The sequence below is a fragment of the Channa argus genome, chromosome 12 (assembly GCF_033026475.1).
Source record: "Channa argus isolate prfri chromosome 12, Channa argus male v1.0, whole genome shotgun sequence".
In the NCBI taxonomy this organism is placed as follows: Eukaryota; Metazoa; Chordata; class Actinopteri; order Anabantiformes; family Channidae; genus Channa; species Channa argus.
In genome coordinates, this window is record NC_090208.1 from 84,206 (window position 1) to 104,331 (window position 20,126).

The following is a 20,126-nucleotide window of genomic DNA, read 5'->3' on the forward strand; positions in this document are numbered from 1 at the left end:
TGACGAGGCGAGTGCAGGCAGGTTGGAACGGGTGGAGAAAAGTGTTAGATGTGTTGGAGATAAAGTCAGAGAGGCCAGATTGAGGTGGTTTGGACATGTTCAGAGAAGACATTGTGAATATATCGGTAGAAGGATGCTGAGGTTGGAGCTGCCAGGCAGGAGGTCTAGAGGAAGACCAAAGAGGAGATTTATGGATGTAGTGAGGGAGGACATGAAGTTAGTTGGTGTGAGAGAAGAGGATGCAGAGGACAGAGTTAGATGGAGGCACATGATTCACTGTGGTGACCCCTGAAAGGGAACAGCCCAAAGGAAAGAAGAATGTTACAGCACACAGTTCAGAAATCAATAAACTGAAGCAGAACTAAAGGAAGAAATCAGTGGTCAAATCAGAGGAGCCACACCAATGATCAGTTTTAACATGTCCATGAGGTGAGATCAGAGCAGCTGGGACAGCTCTGCAGGAAGTCAGACACTCCATGGTTAATACATTTGTGGGAATATTCCAGGTACAGAATGCGATGTTCCACTGGCAGCTGTTAGAACATAATGGACACAGACCTGAACAAAGACCCAGAGACAAGTTTTTACATTGCTTCAGATTTAACTACTGACATGTAGAAGCTGAAGCACATTCATTCAGAAGAATGTCTTTCTGAACAGGACTCATACAACAGCTCATAAACTCAGGGATTCTGTTGGTAAAGTGAACAGTCTACATACAAGAAAAATGGTGAAATAGCCAAATTCTCAACAGCTGTTCATTACTGAATTACTGAAGTATTACTGAAGAAGGAGTGGCTGTAGCTCAGTTGGTAAGGCAGTAGTCCACAGACCATAGGATTAGTGGTTTGACTCCCGGTCAAAGTATCCGATACACTGAACCCTGGTGGGTCAGATTAGCTGGCGTCATCTGTATGTGAGTGTGTTTGAATGGGTAAATGAGAAGCAACATTGTAAAATGCTTTGAATAAAAGTGTTATGTAAGCAGATCATTTACCATTTAGAATTAATGTGTGTAAGTACTTCTTACATGAGGCCTAATGTTTGGTAAAAGGTATAAAGCATCATTGTGTAACAATCAGCGTTTCCGTATCTTTAACAAGAGGAAGAGATTTTTCAGAAACTTTCAGGAATCACAGTGTCCCAGTTCCGTTTGGAAGTCCAGGCATATATGTTAAAGTGTCAGACACATATTTCATTAACATTTAGCTACGTGTCGTGCTGGACTCAGTATTGGCCCAGTTCCAGAGAATTCAGACCAGAACTCCTCAACAATATGGAGACTTTAAAACTGCCGTATGGTTAAATTAACTGTAGGTTACAGGTCATTAGGTTGGGCTGGTGGAAAAGGTCTAAATAGTTTCCTATAGGACATTCAGGTACAGTATGCTGTAAAGATGTTCGTCTTTATACAGAAGCTTAACTATGTATGTTTCATTATCTCAAACAGTAATTAGTGCTTAGGGCCCATGAGGGCCTGTCTATCAGAAGTGGACATGTCCAGAATGTGGGTTGGGCAGCGGTCCTCCAGGCGGTGCTTCCTGGAGCAGGTTCCTCGCCAGATGCCTGCTGATCGGGTAGTTCTGGTTCAAAGACTCATTGGTCCACTCTGTTCTGGATAGCAACTGGTCCATTTGAGGACCTGGTGCCCTATGTGGAAGTGCATATGGACTGATAATAGGGTCCCGCTCCCCAAGTGAGTGTGCTGGCACTTGATGAGGCCCATTAGATCCATAAGGTGCAGCTGTCAGTATAGATGTGTCCCCAACTATCGTGGTCTGCATTCCCTGGGGTGGCTGGTCCATTTGGTACAGCTGCTTCTTATGGACCTGGATATGGTCCTGGTTATCTATTCCACCATGGCACTGCTGCTTTTTGTGAATCTGAAGGTGGTGGTGGTGGTCCAGCTGGGTATGGTACTGTTGTTTCTTCTGATTCTGAATGTTGTCTTTCTCCTGATGATTCATTTGGACGTGATACTGCTGTTTCCTCTGGTTCTGAAGGTTGTCCAGGTCATGTTGATCGATCTGTGGTTGGCACTGCTTTTTATTCTGGTTCTGGGTGTGGTCCTTGGCTTGTTGATCCATTGGAGACTGGTACTGCTCCTGCTGTGGCTGCAGATGCTGCTCCTGGTTCTGAATTTGGTCTTGCTGTTCCAGGTTCCCCTGAAGATCCATCTGGGCATGGAACTGCTGCTTCTTTTGGCTCTGTATTTGGTTATGGATCTGGTTCTTTATGTCTTTCCAGTGTCGCCCTCTGAGGACTGGCTCCAGGTCCAAACAACGCTGACAGACCTCCTTCCCTGGTACTGACTGGAGCAGCACATGGACTCCCAGTTGTCTCCAGACCGCCTCCTTCTCTGCAGTTGACCACGGGCGACGCCGGACCTTCTTAGGAGCCATTGGGACTAAAAGACAGACAGAAGGTGACAAGTCAATGGTCTGGTTCAGCGTGACTACCAGAACCCATATTAGAAATAAATGACAAATCCAGGATTACCTGAGATTGGATTTGTGATAGGAGCCTGCAGTGTGGTCTCTAGTGGAATCATAGAGGTTACCGATCTGTTATTGCTCTTAGACAGAACTACAGACATGTAGACAGACAAAAAAGACTGGTCAAACAGACTAACTGTATTTTATATATTCTGTTTATGTATGTATGAAACAAACAAACGCTTTGTTAAGATGTTCTGGTCACAGGTAAAGGTTAATGATAGGCCTAATGATAGGATCTGAAGATCCTTCTGAGCTTGGCTGATACTCCAGCCATGTAAGGAATCACTAGGTTTTTCCTTTGACTCTTAGTCTCTGCTCTGTCCATCGTTCTTCTGTTGGATCTGAACATCGTCTAGTTTAAGGCCCACTTCGGATAAAAGGATCTACAGAACACACCACATACCTGTTCAAACTCACCCACTTCAAACCCACCAACACCCTGAGATAAAGACTCGTCCACCCTCAAGATCAAACATCTAAACACAACAAGAGCAGCGTAGTGTATGCAGTCCAGTGCAGTGAAGAGTGCTCAGAGCTCCACATTGGAGAAACCAAACAGCCTCTACACAAAAGAATGGCCCACTATTTCTAACCAAGGAAAATAAGTCCAGTTGACATGATTCAACCTTTGGATAACCAAACATGGATGACTGAGAATCTTCACCGACAGCCATACTATAGCCTACAATGGTGAGTGTTGTTTCCATGGTTACTGAGAGGTTTCGCAAGAACACTAAAAACAGGGACAGGGAATTGGGGAGGGTTGCGTCAGGAAGGGCATCCGGCATAAAAACTGTGCCAAATCAACATGTGAACAATGATCTGCTGTGGCGACCCTCATGTGATAAGCCGAAAGGACCAAAAAAAAAAAAAAAAGTTTAATGTTAACAACCTGGTTGGTGACTACAGTGTGAGCAGGTACATGGTCCCATTTCCTTCATGGCTGCAGAAGCAATTAGTAATAAACAGGAATGAGCTTATTTTAATGTTATTTTTTTGGTATTTTACATGTTAAAGCTAAACCACTAGTTGGTAAATGTTGTGGCTGACAGTTAACAAGCTGTTGTGATAACGTCACTGGAGAAAAGACACTGGTGTATCTATTTCCCCCCCTTGTTAACATTGCATTGTAGAATCTGAAAAATCAAATCTATATTTCTCTCTTTTGACAACACTAATCATACAGCCATGCTGTTTGAATAAAAAATATAGATAATGTCACTGCACAAACCAACCGGAAGCTCAGTGCCAAAGTTCAGTATGAGTTTTTCATCACAGCTGACTGTGCATTTGAGAAGTACAGAGAAGGTCAGAGGGAGTTGCATTGTGTCTTTGTAGATTTAGAGAAAGCGTATGACAGGGTGCAGAGAGAGGAGCTGTGGTATTGTATGAGGACGTCTGGAGTGACAGAGAAGTATGTTAGAGTGGTGCAGGACATGTATGAGAGCTGTAAGACCGTGGTGAGGTGCTGTAGGTGTGACAGAGGAGTTTAAGGTGGAGGTGGGTCTGCATCAAGGATCAGCTGTGAGCCCCTTCTTGTTTGCTCTGGTGATGGACAGACTGACAGATGAGGTTAGACAGGAATCTCCATGGACTATGATGTTTGCAGATGACATTGTGATTTGTAGTGAGAGGAGGGAGCAGGTGGAGGAAAATCTAGAGAGGTGGAGGTCTGCTCTGGAAAACAGAGGAATGAAGCTTAGCTGCAGCAAGACAGAATACATGTGTGTCAATGAGAGGGACCCAGGTGGAACAGTGAGGTTGAAGGCAGCAGAGGTGAAGAAAGTGCAGGACTTAAAGTACTTAGGGTAGGTTCAGAGCAACGGAGAGTGTGGAAAAGAGGTGACGAGGCGAGTGCAAGCAGGTTGGAACGGGTGGAGAAAAGTGTTAGATGTGTTGGAGATAAAGTCAGAGAGGCCAGATTGAGGTGGTTTGGACATGTTCAGAGGAGAAACTGTGAATATATCGGTAGAAGGATGCTGAGGTTGGAGCTGCCAGGCAGGAGGTCTAGAGGAAGAGCAAAGAGGAGATTTATGGATGTAGTGAGAGAGGACATGAAGTTAGTTGGTGTGAGTGAAGAGGATGCAGAGGATAGAGTTAGATGGAGGCACATGATTCGCTGTGGAGACACCTGAAAGGGAGCAGCAGAAAGGAAAAGAAGAAGCGAGCTCATACTCTATGTGAACAGCAGATGGTGTAATCCCTCTCCATTGACTGTAAAAGACACGTTGTGCTGCCATGATTTAGAACTGTAAGCAGTTAATCTGAGGCCATACTACGTGCCCAGACAGTTTACGCACATCATAGAGAGGTGTATTTACATCCCCTCTGAGAGCTGATGCTAGTGCAGCATGTGAGAGGACACACATATCTATTGCACTGCTGCAAATTCAGCCCAGACACTTTTTTGGTTGTCTCAAGAGATTGTAACCATATCACTCTTGCTTCTACCCTGGCTGCCTTTTATCATTATTATCATTTATTAGGACTGTACATTTGGATTCAGATGGAGGTGACATTGAAAGCTCTACCCACTGCTTTACAGATTATTTAAACTTTTGTTTAAAAGTTAAACAACAGTTAAAAGTGTCCACTTCTTTGTCAATAACAAACCCTGGGTAACCTGTGAGGTGAAAATAGGCCTTCACAGGAAAAAAGAGCCTTCAAGAACAAGGATGCTGAGGAAATGAGGAGGGCTCAGTCGGAATTTACAACCTGCGTGAAGTAGAACAAGGACTTCTACAGGAAGAAGCTGGAGAGACATCTATAGGCCAGCAATACGCGGGAGGTCTGGAATGGAATGAAGACCATCACAGGCTGAAAGCCGGGGAACACTGCAGCCGAGGGGAGTAGAGAGAGAGCTAATCAACATTTACTTTAACCAGTTTGACTCTACACCTGCCCACTTCCCTACCCAGCTCACAGCACCAGCACTCTTATCCTGTCCTCCTCCATCTACTCCACCTTTTTTGCCCTCCTCTAACTCCACTATCCCTTACATCATCGCAGACCACGTCAGACAGGAGTTGAGGAGACTCTGCCCCAGGAAGACAGTCGGTCCGGACAATCTGTGGCTGAGGTTACTGAAGGCCTCTGCTGTAGAGCTGGCCGAGCCCCTGGAGCATATTTACAATCTGAGCTTCGGAAAACTTGGACCTTAGCTGTCAAGGTTAGTGGCAGACCTATCCAACTTTAAATTAAAACTGCAGGGGTCAGGGGTCAGTCTGGCTCAGTCAGTACAAGGGAGTCAGGTTTAGTGCTTACAGGGGCCAGTGGTGGATCATGGGTCTAGTTTATGACTTTAGAACTCACCCTCTGGTCTTGGGTCAGGCTGCTCTTGATCTCCACTCTTATAATTCTTCTCATTTCTTGATTGGACTGATCGTTTCTTCAGTTTGGTTTCTCCTTCTGGAGCAGCTGAAAAAACAAAAAACAAAACAGTTTTTGTGTGTTTAGCAGTAAGACCTGAACCCCATCAGAGTCACGGACAATATTTATACTGGCTCATTCTCTCGTAACATTTTTAAGCAGTCAGTTAACTGTTACCTGTGTCCGGGTGAGGATTCAGCAGCCCCAGGTTGTCCCAATCTCTCCCCAACATGTGGTAGAAGTCTGTGGTCTTGGCTGCAGCTTCCCAGTCCCCATCTTGTAGACTCTCTCCAATAGCAATCTCACAAACCGTTTTCAGTGTTGTCTTCACTGCCAGTGGAGGGCGGCTCCACCGGTACCCTGACGCCTTTCTGGCAGCAGCCAGCGCCAGGCTGAGGCGGCCTGAAGCCAGAATGTCCTGAAGGGTGTGAATGTCAGAATCCAGGGATTTAGCAGCCAGGAGGAACCTGCCAAGCTCCCTCAGTTTCTGACTGACGTAGTCATATCTTCTCTGGTTGCCATCTTGGTTTTCCATCAACTTGTTTCCATATTTACAGATCAACCAATCAGATTTGACCTAAACAGAAAAAGAATGACAGGGATTAACAAAGAGACAGAAAGATGGACAAATAGGTGGACGAGTGAACAAGTGTACAGACCTGGTGTGAGACATGGTCCTGGTTCATGCGGTGAAGGACTTCGCTGCAGCTCTCAGATGCTCCACTAGAAATTGGAAGAAGTCGGGATGCTGCTGCCTGGACCCTTGTGCGCTTCCTGGGCCGGTCCATTCCAGAGTCAGACATCACATTCTGATCATCACTGGGTTCACATGTCATAGGCCGTTTTACCCCACTTTCAGACACCCCAGTCTGGTTTGCTATGACTGTGTTTCCTGAGGGGTCTGAGAGTGTGTCCTCTGTGGACTTTGAGTTCTTTACTTCTGATGTGTCACAGTTCATCTTTTCTGTGGAGTCAGAGATTGAGTCTATCATCTGCTCAGAGGTGGTCTCTGTGGTGGAGATGGGGTCTTTGGATGGGTCAGAGGCCAACTTCTTACGACAGGAGGCCTGATGTTTCCAGAGATCAGCACGAAGGAAGAAACCAAGGCAGAGTGGGCAGGGAAGGTAGCTCCTCGCATCGACTTCCTCTGAGGGTTGACGACATGGGACAATCTCACCACTGCCCTGTCGGATTACCTGAGGGACAGAGACTGGTAGAATGAGAGACAGACAGACAGGTAGTCGGAAAGGCAGGTAGACAAAGAGATGGAGGCTACACAAGATGACAGGAAGGTGAACAGACAGGTAAACCAACCTCAATGTTGTGCAGGTAGTTCCCCCTGCAGCGCAGGTGCTCTAGCAGCAGATGGCGTTGTTTGGAGCCCGTTGGCAGCGTGCTGGCAGCCATCACCTCCTGTTGGTCGGCGTGTTTTCTCAACAGGTGACGAGCAATCTTCACCTGTGGCCGCCGACAGAACACGCAGTAATGTTTCTTATCCCACCGTCTTTTCCCACCGCTCCACGTTCTCTTTACTGTTACGCCCTGATTCTCCTCCTTACTCCGCCGCTTATCTTTTTTGTCCCACCTCTTTCCGCCTGTGGCACGCCTCTTCTCCGCAGCGCCCCGTCTCTTTCCTCTCTGACTCCGCCTCCCAGTGGCTGCGGGAGCTCTATGGCGGGTCCGCCAACTGACGGGCTTCGTTGGCTCTTCATCAGGAGAGGCCATTTGCTTTGGGTTGTCAACCTTTGTCTTGTCCGTCATGGCAACATCAATAGTAACTAAAGTCTCCATGGTAAGAGAAAAGAGAACCTGGTGATCAAACATATGAACATGTAAGTTTAATCAGCAGTGTGCTGCAGCCAGGTGTAGTGAGAATTGTACTTTATTTAATTAAAACCAGTGTGCAACTTAATCTAGTGCTATCATGCAATTCAGAGTCAGTCTCTGCTCTGAAATAGTCTCACTTTGCTTGTTTACACTCAACAACACTCTGCACCACTTGAAAATCCTGATATCTAACTATTTACTGAGAATCATCTTTAAAATGTATTTTTCCTCTCATTACAGATAACAGCAAGTAAAGTTGCAGCTGTTTTAGAAACTCCATGACTGACAGCTGCATCAATTAATTAGCTTCATTAGTAACTTACTTTGTAAACACTGATCAGGTCTAACGTTAATTTAGCATGAAACAAGGTTATTCAGACTACAAATACCACCATAAACATCAGAATAAAAACTGTTTGGGTTCACCTACAGACACTCAGTTTATTATTGATCAGTTATCAATCAAACTAGACCAAATCACAATGGCAACAACATAATCAGACTGTAATATATTATACACGGACAATGAGACTGTCCTTAAAAACGCAAATCCAGACTTCATACAAATACCCTATAGTTTAAAGACCTCACAGAGAAGTATTCAAAAGTTAAAAAAAATTAGTTTTCACTTTCCAATTCGGCATGAAGCACATTTCTAACCAGATTTCATGGGACAATCATTATCTTTAAACGCCGAATCACAGGTCAGATTCCCTCTATGTCTTTAACGCACGGCGGTGGTTTTCCTGTTAACGCTACCTTGATCTCAGTTAAAATAGAGGCCGAATTAGTTAAGAAACTCACCAATATAACTCATCCTTCATTCATGACTCAGATGAAGCAGTAAGAGATCAAACATTCAATAAACAGTTTTAACGAACAGAGTCTGGCGGTTTCTCTCAGCTACCACACTAGACCCGGTCCAGGGCAGCCGACACTAGCATGGTGTTTCTGAGTGTGTTAAGACTGACCGACACTAAATGGTGGACAGAACAACAGTGGACAGATGTGTTACTGGGGTCAGACAGCGGACTGGACACCGTTAGAGCAGGGTGTGTCCGATAATGGAAGCGTGTTTTCCTCCAGACGCCATGCTAACAGCTAGCTAACAGTAGTCAGGCTAACGACATGGCAGCTAATAGCACTCTGAAGCTAACGTCAAGCTAACGCACGTCCTGTGTTAGTAAACAGAGCTGAAGCTGAAGAGCTGCTGCGCTAACACAGAGACAAAGACCGAGAATTCATGTTTAAAGTCTTAAACAGTCCTCACCCTGCTAACAGCACCAGATCCTCTTCTCTGCTGTTATTTATTTTTTAACCAGTAAACAGAAACATCAGAGCGATGGTTACCGCCTCCTGCTGCCCCGGAGTAGAAATACATGTCCCCCAATCGGCACGTCCAGGAGCAGCTGGTCAGAGAGGTAGGGTCCACCATTTAAGGACTTAAAAACAAATAAAATAATTTTAAAATAAACTCTAAGATTGACAGGCAGCCAGTGTAGCGATGATAAAACCGGGGTGATGCGCTCTCTCTTCCGTGTTCCGGTTAACAAAAGTGGAGCTGCATTTTCTACCAGATGAAGACGGGACAGGGACAAGTGAGAGACACCAAAATGTTTTTACTAGTCTCAGTTTATTGTTCTTCAGTGGTAGTGAGGGGGCAGAGTTTGACTTTTCTCTGAGAAACAGACAGACCGAACCACTCCTGATCAGACAGTTGATTTATAAATGTGTCCTCCCGTCTGAGGTTTGTTATGAAAACCCAACCGTGGATTCACCAGTCGACCTTCACTAACTATTCATCATAATCATTAAGTAACTTAGAAAATACTGACAAATACACAATGAATAATCAAATAATGATTAGTTTCTTTTGCCAAGCGGCAGCAGATTCAGTTTATCAAGGAGGAGTTGCTGTATTGCACACATCATGGTGCAACAGTGAGACAAAAACTGTGCCAACTACATAAAGGGCCTGAGGTTCAAGTAATTACACAGTACATTACACAGTAATGATGGTTGAGGCTGAAATACATCCAGGAGGCTTTGCTCATGACTGTGTAGCTGCTTGAAGCTATGAACAAATAGCACCTTTACCAAAATGAACAGCCTGTCTTGGAGGATCTGTGGCTTCCTCCTTTTCCAGCAAGGGGAGATGCTGCTGCTCCACCTGCTAAACCATCAGCAAAACATCAGCCAAAATCCAGTTCGAGTTCTGATGCCTGGTTCTGTTTGTGCTCAGCTGTGTCCTGTCCTTCTTCCTCCTCACACCAGACCATATCCAGACATTCACGTTATTCTCATTATTCCCATTCCCATTATTTGGGTTAGAGTTAGGGTTCCTGAACCCGTTCCTGTTTTAGATTTGGTTGCCTGTTTCTAATCAGCCATCTTTTCCTTTCTGGGTTTGTTCTAATGGACTCTCGCGAAACCTCTTCACTTTGTGAAATTAGACCCACCTCACTGCTTTACCTGGCTCCTGTTCCCCCTCCATGATGAGATGGACACGATTAATGCTTTATAATAATCTGAGATGCTGTTAAGCTGCAGACAGTTTGAAGGAGGAAGCCACTTGTCTGATGACTACTTACACAGATTTTATAAATAAATAGTAATTAGTTTGCCTGTGGAAACATCTGTCTCCTAAAAATATTGTTTCTCTATCATCACACTGTAACAGCAAAAACTAAAATGTTTATTCATAAAAAGGAGATAATTATTTATCTGAGGAGTCGCTATATGTGAAAACTGAACAGGTCAGAATAGGTTTTAACATCCTGAAAACCAAAGAATGGATAAGATGGCTGCTGCAGTTTAGCTGTATAGGAAAAAAGTTGCACATGTTGCAGCAGCAGAGGAAGTTGTAACTATTTAAAAAAAATATATATATTTTTTTTTTGGTTGTTTTTTTTTTTTTTTGGCCATGCAGTTTAATGGCCATCACCTGTTGTTATCATGCCCCTAGTTATGTTGTACTAGGGTCAAACTGCACCTACCAGTGGGTCAGTTCAGACACTGTTGTGAATAACATACAGGTGCTGGTCATATAATTAGAATATCTTCACAAATTCGATTTATTTCACTAATTCCATTCAAGAAGTGAAACTTGTATAATGTTTACATTCATTCCACACAGACTGATATATTTCAAGTGTTTATTTCTTTTAATTTTGATGATTATAACTGACAACTAATGAAAACCTCAAATTCAGTATCTCAGAAAATTAGAATATTACTTAAGGCCAATACAAAGAAAGGATTTTTAGAATTGTTGGCCAACTGAAAAGTATGAACATGAAAAGTATGAGCCTGTACAGCACTCAATACTTTGTTGGGCTCCTTTTGCCTGAAGTACTGCAGCAATGCGGTGTGGCATGTGTCTCCTCTCTTCCTACAGACTCTGGGACCCTGATTTCCAAAGGAAATGGAAAAGCAACTTTGTGAAGATATTCTAATTATTTTACCAGCACCTGTACATGGATCCACTAAACTCTGTTTTTCCTGATCAAATCATTCAGCAGCAGCTTCTCACATCTAAACAGAGCTGACACTGTATTTACTGCTTCAAATGACAAACATTCATTAGTGCCTCTGTATCTGCTGTCCGTATTCAGACAAATATTGTTTGCCCAAAACCCTGAGTAGAGTTACCAGTGAACATCACTGAGGCAGCAGAGGAGCTAAATCAGATGAGTTCCTCTTCTTCTTTCTATTACACTGGAACTTCCCTTCCCCAAAACCTTTAGGGGCTCAAAGGTATTTGGATACATAATGTGTGCAGCTGAGTGTAATTTCAGTGTATTCTTTTTTTAAGTGCATGTGCGGGAGCACAGAGCCACAATCCTGTCCAAACACTCCTCTGTCCTTTTAACACGGACTGACATATTCAGCACCACCACGAGAGATAAAACAGTTTGGCAGATATGAGAAATGAACTGGAGTGAAGTATTTAAACAAATACTACTACTAACAGGGACTAGTAGCTGTGTGGACCTCGACGACAAGACTTAAGACATAGCAACACACAAAATCTGCAGCTCAGTGTGTTTGGTACTATTAGAGGGAGTGAGAGTCTGTACCAGAGCTGGTACCAGCATCATCTCAGTTGGATTTGTAGGGGTCAGCAGTGCATACAGTTGAGTAGACTTTTTCAAAGGACGGTAATCAGCCATGGTTTTAATGATAATTAAAAAGTGAAACAGTAAAACTGTCAGAAATATTACCATGGTTTACCATGTAACCAGTAACTGTTTTTATCCCTAACCACAACAATGACTGAAGTTACTTTGATACATTTTTGGCAACGCAGGAATCCATCAGTGGTAACTGAGAGACTTAAAGTGTGTGTGTGTGTGTGTGTGTGTGTGTGTGTGTGTGCCTCCTGTCAGTCATGGTAAAACATTTGAATTCTCATTTCATCACAGCTGCAGTCACCAAAGGTTCTGTAGTACTGACCCCTGACGCAGAGATTTATTCCTCTCTGTCTCAGCATCTCTCTGTCTTTGAGGACAGTGCCGACATAGAGTCCCTGGTCATCACAGCTCAGGTTGCTCAGGCTCAGACTGAGGCTTTCAGTTCTCAGCAGGTCTGTCTTCATCTCAGTAAGGTTTTGTGACCATTCTGAAACATGTGGACCATCATGGGTTCAGAGCCCAAGTGTCTCCACTCCACTGTGACATCCTGAGGCAGGTTAGCTGAGATTTTAAATGGCAGCAGGACAGAACTCGCTCCTGCTGTCACGACCACATGCTCTACCTGAGGAACTAAGAGGACAAGAATCAGAGGATGATCTTCAGATCCATCAGAGTCAGTTTCATCCCACACATCAGTCCCCACTGTCTGTCCAACAAGTGGATCTTTATGACTTGTCTCTACCTGCAGCTGTGACATCAACTCTGTTTTCTACAGGGACCACTGTCCCAGAACCAGCAGCTTTGGGAGATCTGACACAGCACTACTTTGAACTATATGCTAACAGCTAACAGGTACAATGGTACATGATCCCAAGTGTCTTAACATCACAGTTTCCCTCAGATGCATCTTGTCCCCATGTCTTAGTTTCTTCCACTGAAGACATGAAGACAGAGTAAAAAAGGAAATGTATTTTTATCTTCAATGTTTTGAGTGTTATTGTGTCCATAGTTATCATATGGTAGCTCACCAACTCCAGCTAGCATAGCTTTAATTTAAACAGGACATGAGTCTATTTAATGATCAATGTAAAAGCAACAAAGTGCAGAGGAGGTTGGGGTGGATGTTTCTGTAACTCGCACCATGATGCAGTGTAAAGCGCTTTGAGTACCAAAAGGTAGAAAAGTACCATTTACATTTACCAAGTAGAGCTGGGACCTACTGGCCCGTATGTTGCTGATAACGGACAACAGACACTGACTGGTGTAATACCATCTGATGTCTGTCCTCAGGCTGGCTAGACTTGCCAGGCTGTTTTGAAGGTTGGACAGAGGCATAACATTCTTCTCATTCAGGGAATCTGCACTGTAAAGCAATTGTCACCACTGTATGCCGTTAACCATTAACTGTGTGTTTTCTCCCATAGTTGTCTTTGTCCTTCTCTGTCCCCCTCTCTCTGTCCCTTTCTGCAGGTGTCCCTGCCGGGCTTTGGAGCTGTGTGTTTTCCAGCGTGCAGCTACTGGTCCCACAAACCTGCTCGATTTTTTTCTTGTTGCTTTTTGTTGCTCTTTTTCTTTTCTCTCCACTTTCCACTCATCCCAATGGGTCGAGGCAGATGGTCGTCCACCCTGAACCTGGTTCTGCTGGAGGTTTCTTCCCTTAAAGGGAGTTTTTCCTCTCCACTGTTGCCTAGGACTTGATCAAGGGGGAATTGTTGGGTTCTCTCTATACATCTTTATAATCTTGACTTTATTCTGTAAAGTGTCTTGAGATGACTTTGTTGTGAATTGGCGCCATATAAATAAAGTTAAATTGAATTTAATTGAATTGACACCTGACTACAAACTGAGGATGATGTGGACATGTGTGTGTCTTCATTAATGATTTTATTTTCTTTACCTACTGCAGACTAAGACTTAAAACAATCTGCTTGTCTATTTAACAGAAAGTAAGCTGCACAGAGGAAGTGGTGGATGCTACAGGGTACTCAAAAACTGTACTTCAGTAAAAGTAAGTAAGTGCATGATTTATATTTTACTTAAGGTATTGAAATTAAAAGTATGTGACTATTTCTTTTCTCTGTCCATTTCTGTGAACCAGTGCTGCTTTATGTTCAGGGGGAAATTAACTAATTAATGGAAATAGACATAAATGATGGGTTATAGCTTTTTAACTTTTAGCTTTTTCTGTTTTATTTCTAAACTAACTAACTAACTAACTAACTAACTAACTAGGTAGGCAATACCAAGTTCAAGTTGAGGAAGCCAAAGAGTAGCTCACTTTGAGTACTGCTAATATGTCAAATAAGACTTTTAAAAAAGACCATGGAAGGAAAAAGTGACAATGATCCTGGCTTAGTGAAGAGATTCCATCAACCTTTAGTCTTCACAGGTCACAGTGGAATTGAAACAAGAAATGCTCAATGTTTATTTCCTGGTACAGACCTATAGTGTCCACATGTGCTGACTGCTGGCTGCAGTCTCTGTGTTAGAGACTCGGACATGTGACAAACTGCTGTGCGTCTAAAAATGACTGTATTCACTGGTGTAATACTTCATATTAACAGTTAATAATGTCTTCAGATATTTACACGCGTTTGCTACAGTTGAACTACTTTTTCAGTTTGGAGCTTGAAGGACAGATGACAGCTGTTAAACTGTCTCCTCTGTCTGTATCATAGTCTACACCATGTTTTGAAGAGTTTACAGTTTTCATTTACATATTTTCCTTTTGTCATACAAGCAGCAGCGACTTCCCAAACTAAATCAGTACTTTCTCTACACAGTGTTGAAAATATCAGATGATATTATTCAAACTGAACCATGAAAGTCAGACTGCTGTCACTGTTCTAACACCATCAGATTATCTGTGATAGAAGATGTTGGTGAGTTCTCAGTGCTCAGTCTGATAAATACATTTTAAACTGTGTCTTCATTACTAAGAGTTGTTGCCATGCAGGAGGATCAGAACCACCACCAACATCTTCATCTTCCTAATAAAAACTACAACAAACCAGCTCCCAGACTTTAATAAGGATCTGCTTTACTGCCTGAAGGGGAAAAAAAATAACACTCATGCGATGAGACTTTGGTTTCTACTTTCCTCCTTCTTTTTTAACCAATCTGACCATCTGCTGCCTTCAGGTGTCTCTGTAAAAACATCACTCCCTGCTCTGACAGTTTAGATCAGTCACTAACCCTAACCCGGACAAAAATGGGAGGGTTTCACTGTGGCGACCCCTAATGAAAACCCTAAGAGATGCACGATATTCACTATACTGTACATGTATAATATACAACACAAATTAGACTAGATTTAATTTTATAGTCATTAGAGTGAAATGTATATTGGCAGAATACAAAGAAGCAGTAAAGTGCAGCATAATATACATGGGATTGCTAAGTTATGGAGTATTAACAGTATTTATGTGCACTTGGTAAATGGCTGCTTATACAGCGCTTTTATCCAAAGCGCTTTACAATGTTGCTTCTCATTCACCTACTCACACACACACTCACACACCGATGGTGGTTGCTGCAGTGCAAGTTGCTCATCTGACCCACCATTCAGTCTCTTCCCTAAGGACACTTCGACATGTAGCCGGGCCCAGGGATCAAACAACTGACCCTGTGGTCCATAGACGACGTATATTAACTCTATAAACACACTATATAGAATATGAACTTTGAACACAACGAACATCTAGGCTAACGACTGTAGCATGTAGAGTGATGGAAAAGGAAAAGCATTTTGTTTGACTGTTACAAGCAGTAGAAATCTTTACACATTTCCCTGAGGAATGTAAGGTGGTAGTTACCTACATGACTATTTTCCATCACAACGTAGGCTCCATAACATTAAGTGACTTTAAATCTAGTTATTTATTGATTAGCAAACCATGTTAGACTAACGGTTAGTATAATTCTGCTAGATAACTAATACAACGACACAGATAATTAATTTCATGACATTATCTTTACTGTACCTCTGTCTTTGTCACGGTTTTCCTCCTCCTCTCAGCTTTTCTTCCTTCCCTGGGAACCAGAGAGTTTTGGTCGTTTTCACATTGTTATTGATAGAACCTTTGGAGGTCAAGTGACATCAGAAAACTCTATCATCCTCCCATAGAGGGAAAATCTAATCAGTTGGGGGTAGGAGGCTTAGGAAAGTATTCTTCTTATTATTATTGTTATAATTGTTTTATAGGCTTTGCTGTGCTGTTCTTTTTTTTCACATTAGGAAATAATAGTACCAACTACTTTTAGTATAAGAATAGTGAAAGTAAAGTATTTTTCTTCCCTCGCTTTCCCCTCTTATTTCATCACAGAGCAGCAGAGACAGATGAGGAAAGAGATGTACAAATACCCCGTGTTGTAATCACAGGAACGCTCCTCCCTCTGTTGCGCACACCCGATACGCTCTACGTCAGGGGTTCTGATTGGCTGAGAGGAACACGCCCAGGTGGGTCCTGTTGACATGCGCAGTAAAGGAGGGAGTCAGCGTGTTTGTACAGTTGAGTCAGAGAAAGAAAAGTTAAGAAAAGCTAATTAACCAGGAGATTCACTTATTATCTGCTAGAGGACACGTCTACACACTGACACCGGCACAGAGACAGACAGGGACACACTGAGTACAGAGGGACACACAACACCCCACTTCTAGGCGGAGACACCGGGAGGTCGCAGCGCTCCAAGGCGGGACAAAGAGCTCTAGCGTCGGCATGAAGATCGCGTTCGCCCCGCTGAACGTTCCTCTGCAAAGGAGGCTGCAGACGGCCGCTGTGCTGCAGTGGATCTTCTCGTTCCTGGTTCTGGGTAACACACACACACACACGGGATCATTAAAACTGTTTTCGTTTATTGAAATCAGCTACATTGTTAAAGCTGCAACGTCAAAGTAAGGAACTCATGAATGATCAGATTCAGTGGAGGGATGACCCCATTATTAGTAAGGAGACACAGACAGATGGAGGGACAGGTCTTCATCAGTCTGTCTCCTGTCTGTAGCAGAGTCAAACACATCAGTCCAGATGTGAGAACAGAACCGAAACAGCAGTAACGTAATTCTGGAGCAGCTGAGAACAGTAATCAGAGCTTTCTGTTTGTGGTCTGGACCATCAGACGTCAAAAAAAACCTGTCTGTGCTCTTTCCAATGTGAGATAAAGGTGTCAAAGTCTTTAAAGGAGACGTAGCTGCCTGTTGGTATCAATGACTGCGGTTTACAGTCACTTAAAGAAATCATTTTACTCAAAATCCTTGTGTCCATGCAGATGAAGAACAATTTGATTTCTCCTCCACCTCAGATTTATTTTGAAGTCTGCTGTACAGATTGTAACTCTGCTGATCTACAGCCAAAACTGACCAAAAATATCTGCAGAGGAACGTGACTTTTTTTAGACCTGACTGAGTCAATGATTTCAGTCAGACTTTGATTTTAAAAGGATGGGATGCCAACCCATTTTTAAATGTGTGTCTCCGTCTGCAGCCTTTTGTTATGTACATGTTCCGTTGGAGAAGCTGATTAGAATATTGTCTTATTGATGGACTGATTGATTGATTAGAAACCTGGTTATGCCTAAACATGGCAGGAAAATCTGTGTTCTCCATGATAAGTCTTTCAGGTTTCCGTAATCCCCTACCCCCATTTGTGTGGTGTGGGGCTCAATCTCTGGACAGAAATAGACTGAACAAACTGATGAAGACCGCAAGCTCCACTATTGGGGCTCAGGTGGACCACGTTCAGCAGGTAGCTGAGGTGAGGATGCTCAGGAAACCGAACTGTATTCTGAGTAAAGATGCTCACCTACTGCATGACCTGGAGGTGTTTTAGCAGAGCACTTTCAGTCACAGACCTTTTCCAGCACAGTGCAGGACTGAACACAGCACAAAGTCCTTTCTGCCAGCAGCCATCAGACTTTTTAATAAACAATACAAACTGAACTATTGCACGTTACGTTGATCGTTTGCACATATTTTGCCTTTTTTTGCTATTTTGTTGCTATTTTTTAGCTTTTTATGTTTGGTTTGTTCTAGTGGGCCAAGTAACCAAGTAAGTTCCTGCAAAGGACCAATAAAGTATTATTCTATTCTGTTCTGTTTTAGAAACCAGCCTATTCCTATAAGTTAAAATCAGCTTCCCTGATAAATGTAAATGCACTGATTGATCCTTTATGATCCACACTCAGTGTCAGAGACCAGATTTATCTGAACAGACCTTCCAGTTCCAACACCCTCAGCCGTTACGTCTCTGTCTCTCTTACACCTCTTTATGTCTCCACCTGTCTTTCTCTCAGCTCAGGTGTGTCTGGCTGCCTTCGTCCTCCTGGCTCTCTCTGATTGGTGGATCCTGGCCCTGCTCTATGCTGGTTGGCTGTGGTTGGACTGGGACACCCCTGTCAGTGGTGGTCGGAGGTCTCGCTGGGTCAGGAGCTGGACTGTGTGGGACTACTTCAGGGACTACTTCCCTATAACGGTGAGTCCAGGTGTACTGATCTGAGTAATTGATAAATGACTTATCCACACCTGATTATTGACTATTGATCTGTGTCTGCAGCTCGTTAAAACAGTGGATCTGGACCCAAAGAAAAACTACATCTTTGGATTTCATCCCCATGGTGAGACACACATTTGTCTGTCCCCCTGTCTACTTACCTGTAACTGTTTGTCTGTCAGATGTAGGGGTGTTCATAACGTGTCAATCAACACAAGTCAAATTAATTTACACATTAAAGGACCTGTCTGTCTGTGCCTGTCTGTCTCTCAGGTGTGTTGACCTGTCTGTCTCTACCGGTGTCTTTCAGGTGTGCTGGTAGCTGGGGGGTTTGGGAACTTCTGTACAGAGGCGACAGGTTTTTCTCGTCTGTTTCCTGGACTGACTCCTCATCTGTTGATGCTGCCGTTCTGGTTCAGAGTCCCCGTCTTCAGAGACTACATCATGTTTGGAGGTACACACCTGTCCGTCTGTCTTTGTGTCTGTCCTGTTGTGTGCTGTCTAACAGTGGGCGAACAGAGAATCACAGGACAAATAGACTGTGATTTATTTTCTAACCAGTATGACATATTACACAAACGCTCTAATTCTTCCTGTTTGTTTGATAAAAACCAACACACCTATATTAGGAACCAGTCATTCATTTGACACCAGCACAGTACGTGAAATCCTGCAGACCCAGCAGGTGGGAAGCTCCATCTTAATGTTCCTGTCACTGTGACAATGGATGGCTGCTGGTCCAGACCAGCTACACTGACTTGTTCTGAAATAATTGATGTAAATTAGAAAAAAGACTCTGTGTAAACATGACCCCAGAGGGAACACTGAACCCACCCACCAAATTTAACCGTATGTTTCTGGATCTGTACATTTGAATTGTTAACTATAAGGAAACTAGAGAATAAAACCAGAAAGTTTGTTTATTCTCATTTTCCACTGTTGGATGTTACAAACCAGCAGAGGATTTTGTCATGTCAGAACTTTTATTAGACACCAGTTTCATGAGATGTTAGGACATCTGTGAAACAGGGTTCAGGTCTGACTGGGGTCTGCAGAGTTTCTCAATCAGCTCTTTGCACAGATCTGAGTAAACTGTGTCACAGGTCAGTGCATTAAGAGGCAGAGAGCTGCTCTCTGATTGGCTGTCCGACCGCATCACTGGGTCACATGGGTTTATTTGGTCTAGAGCTGCAGCAGTCGATCAGTTTCGTCATAAATCCTGCGGTGTGAGTCACAGTCCCTCTGAGATAATGTGTCAGAGTGAGGACTCCCGCTTTCTGAATCTTTGATTCAGTCTCGGGTTGTTAAACAAGTTTCTGCCACTGAAAAACATCCCCACAGCATGATGCTGCCACCACCGTGCTTTACTCTAGGGATGGTATTGACCAGGTGGTGAGCGGTGCCTGGTTTGGGATGACACTTGGCATTCAGGCCAAAGAGTTTAATCTTTGTTTCATCAGACCAATAAATTTAGTTTGTCATGGTCTTAAAGTCCTTCAGGTGGGCTGTCATGTGCCTTTTAATGAGGCGTGGTTTCCGTCTCGCCACTCTACCATACAGGCCTGATTGGTGGAGTGCTGCAGCGATGGTTGTTCTCTGGAAGATTCTCCTCTCTTCACAGAGAAACGCTGGAGCTCTTTCAGAGTGACCATCAGCTTCCTGGTCATCTCCCTGACTAAGGCCCTTCTCTCTCGATCGCTTAGTTTGGCCGGCCCACTCTAGGAAGGTGGTTCCAGACTTCTTCCATTTAGGGATGATGGAGGCCACTGTGCTCATTGGGACATTCAATGCTGCAGGATCTGTGCCTTGAT

The 20,126-nt window shown here is 43.5% G+C and overlaps 2 protein-coding genes across 9 annotated transcripts in view; one reads left to right on the forward strand and one right to left on the reverse strand.

Moving 5' to 3' along the window:
- Positions 1-16,132, reverse strand: LOC137137696 (uncharacterized). 7 transcript variants are annotated; one of them, XM_067524294.1, is made up of 8 exons: positions 15,811-16,132; positions 8,965-12,457; positions 7,182-7,676; positions 6,527-7,063; positions 6,045-6,444; positions 5,811-5,915; positions 2,500-2,586; positions 2-2,407 (listed from the first exon to the last, which is right to left on the reverse strand). In XM_067524294.1, exons 3-8 carry the CDS (start codon positions 7,656-7,658, stop codon positions 1,485-1,487), a joined length of 2,529 nt encoding a protein of 842 aa, XP_067380395.1. In that variant the 5' UTR covers positions 7,659-7,676; positions 8,965-12,457; positions 15,811-16,132; the 3' UTR covers positions 2-1,484. The 7 variants fall into 7 exon arrangements, with proteins under 7 accessions (XP_067380400.1, XP_067380401.1, XP_067380395.1 ...); XM_067524299.1 differs by lacking the exon at positions 15,811-16,132 and having other exon boundaries at positions 1-2,407; positions 2,500-2,538; positions 8,965-13,592; XM_067524296.1 differs by lacking the exon at positions 15,811-16,132 and having other exon boundaries at positions 11,346-13,592.
- Positions 13,721-20,126, forward strand: part of mogat3a (monoacylglycerol O-acyltransferase 3a) — a 14,743-nt gene continuing 8,337 nt past the window's right edge. The window contains exons 1-6 of one of the 2 annotated variants that reach the window (XM_067524302.1): positions 13,721-13,835; positions 16,153-16,286; positions 16,404-16,639; positions 18,119-18,297; positions 18,379-18,439; positions 18,626-18,769. In XM_067524302.1, the coding sequence (XP_067380403.1) occupies positions 16,546-16,639; positions 18,119-18,297; positions 18,379-18,439; positions 18,626-18,769 (478 nt within the window). In that variant the 5' untranslated portion in view covers positions 13,721-13,835; positions 16,153-16,286; positions 16,404-16,545. The other variant, XM_067524301.1, reaches the window with a different exon arrangement.

Coding starts and splice junctions, on each gene's coding strand:
- LOC137137696 (XM_067524294.1), bottom strand. CDS start 7,658: ATGGAGACTTTAGTTACTATTGATGTTGCCATGACGGACAAGACAAAG. Junction 7,064..7,181: donor ACTACCTGCACAACATTGAG/GTTGGTTTACCT, acceptor TCTGTCCCTCAG/GTAATCCGACAGGGCAGTGG. Junction 5,916..6,044: donor GAATCCTCACCCGGACACAG/GTAACAGTTAAC, acceptor TTGTTTTTTCAG/CTGCTCCAGAAGGAGAAACC.